This window comes from Tinamus guttatus, unplaced genomic scaffold (assembly GCF_059628265.1).
Source record: "Tinamus guttatus ecotype Peru unplaced genomic scaffold, ASM5962826v1 Tinamus_guttatus_pri_ptg000296l, whole genome shotgun sequence".
In the NCBI taxonomy this organism is placed as follows: domain Eukaryota; kingdom Metazoa; phylum Chordata; class Aves; order Tinamiformes; family Tinamidae; genus Tinamus; species Tinamus guttatus.
Genome location: NW_028288830.1, coordinates 606,047 through 614,577, shown reverse-complemented (window position 1 = coordinate 614,577; position 8,531 = coordinate 606,047). Strand labels below are relative to the sequence as shown.

General features: G+C 64.6%; 1 protein-coding gene across 1 annotated transcript; it reads left to right on the top strand.

Annotated features, from left to right (window-relative positions):
- Positions 1-2,158: 2,158 nt before the first annotated feature.
- On the top strand, positions 2,159-8,191 carry E2F2 (E2F transcription factor 2). The gene is made up of 6 exons (XM_088527915.1): positions 2,159-2,425; positions 6,293-6,398; positions 6,624-6,843; positions 7,037-7,195; positions 7,420-7,534; positions 7,748-8,191. The coding sequence occupies exons 1-6, from the start codon at positions 2,159-2,161 to the stop codon at positions 8,189-8,191; spliced, it is 1,311 nt and encodes a 436-aa protein (XP_088384041.1).
- Positions 8,192-8,531: the final 340 nt, after the last annotated feature.

The following is an 8,531-nucleotide window of genomic DNA, read 5'->3' as shown; positions in this document are numbered from 1 at the left end:
TATCAGCCTTTCTCTCCGGTTGCTCTCCAGTCCACATGTCCATTACTCCCATCCTGAGGGATTTCTAGGAAAGGTGAAGGCTGGGGGGCGATGGAGCAGAGCTCCAGGCTGAGTGGAACTCGGGGGCTGCAGCATCACCAGCGAGATGAACGAATGTTCCCTCCTCTCATGGTGGCGTTTGGGTGGTGGGTCTGATGGACAGGATGGGTGGAGAGCTTCCTCCTAACGCCACCGCGTTGTGCCTCCCAGGATAGTCGAGGAGGTGAGGGCCATGGACTTCAACCAGGCACAGGAGCAGGAGCTGATCATGCGGAGCTACCTGACCAGCGCGGACAACCCTTACTCCAGCGATCGGTGAGGTGTGGGCACGTCCCCAGCGCTCCTGTCATGCTGAGGGTCCCCATCTGCAGCCCTCCACGGCCGAACCCCCTCCCCGCTCCCAACCAGCATCACACCAGGTCCACTCTGTCCCGGTGTCCTTCTTCCAGGGGGGTCTCTTCATAGCAAATGCCATCCCACCATGTCCCAACAATCCCACCTGGTGTCCTTCACACTCCCGCTTTGCTCCTTTCTCCAGGCAAACATGATTGCCACCGAGGAGATGCAGGACACACTGCACCGCAAACGGGTCACAAAACCAGTGGCCCCAGCTCAGAGCGCACAGCCCCGAGGATGGGACGTGACGGTGGAGGAGAGAAGAGGTGCCTGGCTCCAAGGACAGCATGTCCCGTCCCAGGCCCCCCATGTGGGATGCCCGGACGGATGGAGGATGCGCAGCGGCATTGGGACGGGTGGGACTTGTGCTTGCAGCGCGACACTGGACCGATGTGGCAGCAGGCGATGACATAGCGAACTGTGTCCCCAAGGAGGTTGGGAGAGAAGCAGAGAAGGCAAATCCAGCGTCCTGGCACGTGTCCTTGCCCACTGAGCCTTGCGGGAGAGCGGACAGGCCACCTGGACTCTGCCTCCCTGCTGTGATGGCTGGAGTGAAAACACAGAGTTTGGAGACCTTGGGGACCTTGGGGGACCAAAACCCCCGATGCCTGAGTCGCCCTCCAGCCTCCTGCCTGCTGAACTGCTCCAGCCCCCCATATTCCTGGCTGTGAGGGCATTCGCTGCCAGGCAGGATTTGAGTGCAGGGCTCTGAATTGCTTTTTTTTTTTTTTCTCCCAAACAGATGGAACCCCCTGGGACTGATCCCGCAGCTCTCTGCAGCCTGAGGGGCAGGGGATAAATTTGGGAGAGGTGGTTTTTTTTTGGAGGAGGGGGAGCAGGGGTATTTTGAGGGGGGTATTTGCAACCCACAGGCTGCAGCTGCGGGCCTTTCCTTGCAAAAAGTAAAAAAAAAAAAAAAAAAAAAAAAAAAAAAGAAAAAATTGCAATCGCGGTGACGACCAGTCGTGCCCCGGGTTAGAGAGAGGGGTCAAACCCACCCCCACGTCCCTCTTTAGCAGGAGCAGGAGGCGCCAAAGAGGCCCCGCCTCCTCATTTGCATGCGGACCCCTCCCCGCTGCGCGCCGCGCTGCCCCTTTAACGCCCCCCCCCACGAGGGGTGGGAGGAGGCAGTGGCAGCCAATCAGCGCGCTGCGTTTTCCGCGGGAAATCTGAATTTCGCGGCACGTCGTTTGGCGCTTAAAAAAAAAAAAAAAGCTAGCGAAAGAGAAAGGGAAGGGAAAAGAAAGAAGGGGAGAAAGAGCGAAAAAAAGGGAAGGGAAGGAAAGAAAAGGGAAAGACAGACGGGAGCGCGGAGGGGAAGAGCCGGGGCCGCCGCCGGGCCGTGCCGGGCCGCGCCGCGCCGCGCCGCTCCGGCCTCCATCCGGTTCGAGCGCGAACGGCCGCCGGGGGCGACTCTGGGGGCGAAACGCGCCTTTCCCGCAAGTTTTTGCCGGCCGCGGACTCTCCCCGCTCCCCACTTAATTTTCCTCTCCCCGTGTTCCAGCTGCATCTGCAGCTTTTGAGCTGTTTTTTTTTCTCTCTCTTTTTTTTTTTTCGGGAGTTCCGGCCGCTGTCAGGGCCCCGCGGATCCCTCTGGCGGCTGCAGGCGGGCAGCTCCCGCGGCCCCCCCGCGTCTTCCTAGCCTCCCTCCCCCGCAAAAACACAGCGATGCCGCCCGCGGGCTCGTGACCTGCCCGCCGGGCCTCTCGGACGGGACTCGCCGATGCTGCGGCTCCCCCGGGGAGCGTCCCCCGGCGCGGGGGCGGCCGGGCCCCGCCACCCGCCGCCGCCGCCAGCGCGGGCCATGTCGGCGCCGGGCCCCGCCGAGCGGGCGGCCGCTGCGGGCCGGGGCAGCCCCCCGGTGCCCGCCGGGGGCTTCACGCAGCTCTGCTCGCAGGGGGTCCCCCCGGCGCGGCGCGGCGGCCTCTACACCACCCCGCAGGGCCCCGCGGGCCCGGGCATCAGATCGGCCTCCGCGGGAAGGCTGCCGGTAAGGCGTCCTCACCCCCACCCTGCCCCGACCCCAATCCTGGCTTTGCACCCGCTCTTCTGAGGGTCTCCGGAAGGGAGCGGGGCTGGGGGAGCTCCTGGCCGTGCTCCCCCCGCCCCCCGCTGGGGTCTGCGACCCACAGGGTGTCTCCCCACCATGGAAGAGGGCAAAGGCCAAAATCAGGGGTCGCGGTGAAATGGCTCGAGGGTTTCTCAACTTCCCCTGGTCCTGTGTGCCCGCAGAGCTGGCCCTGCTCTTCCGCTTCTCTCCTTTTTTTTTTTTTTTCCCTTCTCTCTCCCTCTTTTTCTGTCCCTGCTTGCTCGGGTGGTGGCTCCAGTGGTGGAGCCGAGGCCCTTTCAAAGTCCCATATCGTGGTAAGGAAGTGGAGGCTGCGCAGGCACCGTCCCTGCGCTGTGTCTTCACTGCCCCGGCTTTGGGCTGTGACACCCATGGTGGCCTGTCCCCCCCAGGGGACGAGGGCCCTTTCTGCTTCACTGCAGAGGCTTGGTTCCTGCTGGGGCAAGGATGAGATATTGAGTTTGGAGGGTCACAGTGGGGCTTGAAAAGTGTTTGCTGGGGATGAGATTGAGCTGCGAGGGGTCCCCTGCTGTCCCTGTCCCCCCGGGGATGCCCCTTCCCCTCTGGGCTGCCTGGGCAGAGCTGGGCTGGGGTACGTGGCTTTGGGGGGACAAGGGGATTCCTGATAGCTGTGTTTGGCAGTGCCTGTGTCATTGCGACGCAGGCAAGGTTTGGGGCCAGGGCTGTGCTTGCCAAGCCTGCTGGGCTAAGGAGAAAATGGGAGAACTGGGGGTAAGAAGTGTTGGACGCTGCCCATCCCGGTGCTGAGCGGGTCGGACACAGGACAAGCCCTTGGCTGGTCTTTTCCCGGCTTGGGCTCTCCTCCCGCAGGGCCCCGCTGTGCCAGGCAGCTCCCTGGCAGCTGGGCATTTAATTCCCGCCTGTCCTGCTTTGGGCGCGTGTCCAGTCTGCACTGGGAGCCTCTGTTCTCCCAGGGCTGGGGGGGCATCCCAATGCGCCTGCCGCCCCACTCCGGCTTTGCCTGATGGATGGGTGGATGGATGGATGGATGTTCCCTGCCCGCTGGGGCTTGGTGCCAGCTGGGGATGTCACTAGGGCTGATGGTGTCTCTGTGGATGCGGGGCTGGCAAGGAAGGAAGCACCTGTGCTACTCCCCCTTCCCGAAAAATACTCCCCGAATCCCGACGAACAACCCTTCCTGCTTTTCTGAGCATAATGGCAGAGCTCATCCAGGCTCCAGTGGTGCCAACGTTGGAGCATTCCGTGCTACCGGTTCCGGAACGGTTGTGGCCCCTCTAGGGATCCTGGCTCACTGTCCCAGCCGGAGCCGTTGGAGCTCTTCGTTTTCCAGGCCCAAATGGTTCCTCAAGTGCCAGTATGGATCCTCAGGGATGATGGCTCCGCTGTGGCAGCCCGGAGTGCCAGGGTTTCCAAAGGCCGGCACAGCAGCGTGCCAGGAATGCCGTGTGGCACCTCGCCCTGATGAATTAGGACTCGGAGCGGTGGCCTTTGCACGCGGAGCTGGAGCCAGTGGATAAGGAGCGTTTGCTCCCGCTTCCCAGCAGGCGCCGGCAGCCGCTCCCACGGCGTGCCGGCCGCGTGGCACCCACGGCATGGGGAAAGGTCGCTCGCTCCGGCTGCCCAGCGCGGGAAGGAGGGACCGGCATCGCGCAGCTGCCGCTTTCCCTTCGCCTCGGGCTTGGAGATGTCCCCCATGGATGCGCGTGTTTCGGAACTGTTTTACCCAGTGCAGGGTAAATCCCAGGGCCATCCCGAATATTTGTGCTGCTTGTGGCCACTTGGCATCTCCATAGGGCTACAAAGGAGTCTCGGGAAGAGTGTTGGCTTTGCTGGGGGTTCCAGGCTTTCTTAACCCTGAGAAAACTGTGTCCGCAGCGTGTTGGTGGAGCCGTTTGGATTGGCGCTTGCAGGGGCCTTTTCTGCTTCCATTGTTTATTGCCTCTTGTGCCTTTGGAAAAGGGGGAGCAGAAGTGGCTCGGGAGGCTGTTGTATTTGCAGGAGGGCCCATGGGCACCACGTTTTATCCGGGGATGCGCCTGGGGGGATGTTTGGCATCCGGGGGGGCGGATCTTGGGGGCTCCTCTATCCAGTGCATGGGATGGGGGTGGTTGTTTGCAGGGCCGGGCTGGCGGTGGCTCCGGGGGGACGCTCTCGGGGCGCCGCGTTCCCACGTCCCGGGAGCGCGGGGGCCGGAGGAGGCAGGAGGTGCGGGCAGGGCCCGGGCAAGCCCGGAGCGCGGGGCGGGCGCTGCGGCGGCGCTGGCAGCGGCGCGGGGGCCCCGGGCAGCGATGGAGCCGCTCTGATGCTTGGGCTGGGCGCAGGGTGCAGCCCCTGGCGCCGCGGCTGCGCCCGGGGCTGCTTGGCGCGGTGCCCGTCCCCCCCTCTTCCCGTCCCTCTTGCCCTCTCCCAAAACAGGGATCCTGCCTCTTCCCCCTGCCGCATCCCACCCGCATCCCCCCAGGTGGGGGGGACTGTGCGATGACCGGAGAGGGCAGTGGAGGACACAACCCACCGCGCTTGGGGACAGCAGGGTGGCTTGTCCCCTGCTCCTGGGCACTCCGTTTTGCTCCCGTTCATCCGCCCCGTGTGCTGCCCGGCTCAGCTGTCGGCCCCCTAATCCCACCCGGCAGCTGGGACTGAGCCTCCCCCTTGTCCATTGTGTGTCCCCAAAGTGGGGGGGCTGGGGGGGAACAGGGATACATGGGGAGCCCCCAAAGCTGCTGCCAGGCCTGGATTCCGGCCTGGGATCTGGCAAGTCGGGGGCATGTTGTTCCCACTGGGATCTGGGGGGTCTCCGTGCCGAATCATCGCAGGGCTGGCGGATGCGCCGGGGTCTGATCCGGGGCAGGTGTTTCCCACGCGCTCAGTGCCGGCAGCTCCGGGGCAGAGCCGGGGGCGGCGGGGCTGGTGACGGAGCCGCCTTTGCCGGGGAAAACCTGCTTGGGGAAGGGAGGGGAGGGAGCGCATTCCCACAGGAGCCAAGCTCCGAGCTGGCTCCCTAGCCGGCTGGGGGGGCGGAAAACCGCCGGCGGCGTCCTTTCCGCCTGCCCCCTCGGATGCCAACACCCGCGGAGGCTCCAAACCCCTCCCCGGGAGCCGGGTGCCGCAGCGGAGAGCGGAGCCGCTCCGGGCGCAGGGACCATGCGGGATGCGCTGGTGGGGACCCTGTGGCCCAGCCCGGCCTGGGGACAGGTACTGCTTGGAGGAGGGCACAGAGCTGGGGCGGGGGCTGCCCTCAGCCCAAATCTGCTGGGGTTTGTTGCCACTTTTTGGGTTTTGTCGCTGCTAATTCCAAGGGATCTGCAAATCCTGAAGGATTTGCACCACTTGAGGACTGGGGGGGCATTCGGGTTCATTCCGGGAGCTCCTCAGGGCTGCACCTGCTGCACATCCCTTGTCCTGCCCCCTGGGTGGCACCGGCAGGTCCCCCTGCCAGCCGGAGCGGTTGGGTTCGTGGCGGGGGCATCCACGCGGTGTGGAGCAGGGCCGGATCCAGGTGCTCCGGCGCCAGCCATGTGTTCCCACCACGCGGGCAAGAAACCGGAGGAGCCGGTGGTGCAGCTGGTGCCATTCCTGGGGCTCAGGGCCAGAGAAATCCCTGCGGATGGCGGAGTGCCGGCGGCTGCGGGAAGCGCTCAGGCTGCCAGTGCTGAGAGCATCCGGACGCATCCTGGGAGCTGCTGCGGGAAGGAGGGAGGCGGAAGGTCCCTCCGTGCCATCCATTCCAGCATCCCGCTGGGCTGGAGTGGGGGCTGGTGCCTGGCTCTGCCCTAACTGGGTTGTTTTTCTCTATTTCTCCTGCTCCAGGCCAAGCGGAAGCTGGACCTGGAGGGCCCAGGCCAGCCGGGCTGCCCGGAATTCCGCACGCCCAAGGACAAGGGCAGGAGCCTGGCCCAGGTGCCCAGCCCCAGGAGTAAGTGGTGCCGGGCCGAGAGGGGAGGAAAGCGGGAGGCTGGTTTGGGATAGAGGGGCAGACCCCATTGCTCTCCCGTTTAGAGCTGCCGCTCTCTGCACTGTCCCCTCACACTGCCCCAAAATGACCCAAACCTCTTTAGAGTGGCGAGGACCATGTCTGGCCCTGGGGCATCCGTGTCCCAGCCTGAAGCAGGGGCCGGAGGGGTCTCTCATTTCCCTGCAGCCCCCAAGTCCCCCGGTGAGAAGACCCGCTACGACACCTCGCTGGGGCTGCTCACCAAGAAGTTCATCCGGCTGCTGAGCGAGTCTCCCGACGGCGTCCTGGACCTCAACCGCGCTGCCGAGCTGCTCGAGGTGCAGAAGCGGCGCATCTACGACATCACCAACGTGCTGGAGGGCATCCAGCTCATCCGCAAGAAGTCCAAGAGCCACATCCAGTGGATGTAGGTGAAGGAGGGAGGGAAGGATGGATGGATGGATGGATGGATGGGTGGATGGATGGATGGATGGATGGGGGAAATGGGGTGAGCTGGCTCCCAAGGGCAGGTGACAAGTGGTGAGCTGGGAAGGATGGGGCGAGGTGGCTTGGGGACATGGGACACAGTGATGGGTGAGTGGAGCTCGTGTGTGGCACAGGGGGACGGGGATCTTCGAGGACGTGTCAGTGGTCACCAAGCAGCAGGTGCTGCGCCAGGAGCTGGCCGAGCTGGCCAAGACGGAGAGGACGCTGGACCGGCTCCTGCAGGACTGTGCCCTGCAGCTCAAGCAGCTGACGGAGGATGAAGCCAACCAGAGATATCCTTGTTGGGAGAGAGCCGTGCATGGGACTCGGAGCAGGGGCTTGGGTGCCGTCCAAGTCCCTTGCCCTCTCTTTGCTCCCATCCTGGGTGGACAAATGCACTTCCTGGGATGGGGAAAACGCTGGGAGCTGCGTGTTTGGCAGCAACATTGCGGGGCTGGGGGGAATGGAGGGGTCTCCCTCGCAGCTTCGTGTTTTCCTATACCCCTTCCGTGTCCACGCTGGCCTACGTCACCTACCAGGACCTGCGTGCCATCGGCACCTTCGAGGAGCAGACGGTGATCGCGGTGAAGGCTCCGCCAGAGACGCGCCTGGAGGTGCCTGATTTGCAGGAGGTGTGTGGGGGCCGCTGCGGGGCAGGGGGGCTGCCTTCATCTTGAGTGGCTTCATCTGGAGCATCCCGGGGGACATCTCCAGGTGGTCCTTTCTCCGCTGCATGGCAGGGTTGGGGTGTCCGTGTGCCCCATGGGGCTGCTTGTCCCTTGAGGGGCTGTGGGAGCTTGGGGGACACTCCAGAGGTGCCCTGAGCCCCCCTTTCCCCCTGGCAGGACAAGCTACAGCTCCATCTGCAGAGCACCAAGGGCCCTATCGAGGTCTATCTGTGCCCGGAGGAGATGCCAGAGGAGCCCCCCGCTGAGGAGCCCATCCCTGCCACGCACCGCGATGTCCCCTCCCCTGAGAAAGGTACCCAGGGGGGCCAGCGCTGGTGGCCGCGGGGACGGCTCGATGCCCCCGTCCCCTGCTCACCTCCGCCTCTCGCCGCCGCAGCGGAGCCCCCGCGCATGGAGGCCGGGCTGCTGGGCTCTCCGCGGCACCTCCTGCAGCACACGGAGGACCAGCTGCCCTGCGCCCCGTCCTACCTGGACGCGGGGCCCTTGGTCGGCTTCTCGCCCCCGCTGGCCCACGACGACTACCTGTGGGGGCTCGAGGACGGCGAGGGCGTCAGCGACCTCTTCGAGGCGTACGACTTGGGCGACCTGCTCAAGAACTGAGCTGGCCCAGCCTCGCCGGCGCCTCTTCCTCTCGACCTCTGCGAGCCTTCGGCCTCTTCCTCTCCCTCGGTTACTTGGCGCGGCCAAGGACCCCGAAGGTTAAACCGATGGCGGCTCCTGCGGTGGTGTTGGTGGCATCGTGGTGGCGGGTTGATGTCTGCTACCCTTGTGGCCTTTCTTCCCTCTCTGCTGGTCCGTTGCGGAGGGGCTTTGGGTGCCGGGTTGGGGCTCCTTGCTGGGCTGTGAGAATTCCCAGCTCCCATCCAAGGAGTTGCTCCGATCTCATCTGATTACTGCCTATAGAAAAAGGAAAGAAAGAGAAAATAATCAAGCGATTCTT

Coding starts and splice junctions, on each gene's coding strand:
- E2F2 (XM_088527915.1), top strand. CDS start 2,159: ATGCTGCGGCTCCCCCGGGGAGCGTCCCCCGGCGCGGGGGCGGCCGGG. Junction 6,399..6,623: donor CCAGGTGCCCAGCCCCAGGA/GTAAGTGGTGCC, acceptor ATTTCCCTGCAG/CCCCCAAGTCCCCCGGTGAG. Junction 7,535..7,747: donor AGGTGCCTGATTTGCAGGAG/GTGTGTGGGGGC, acceptor TCCCCCTGGCAG/GACAAGCTACAGCTCCATCT.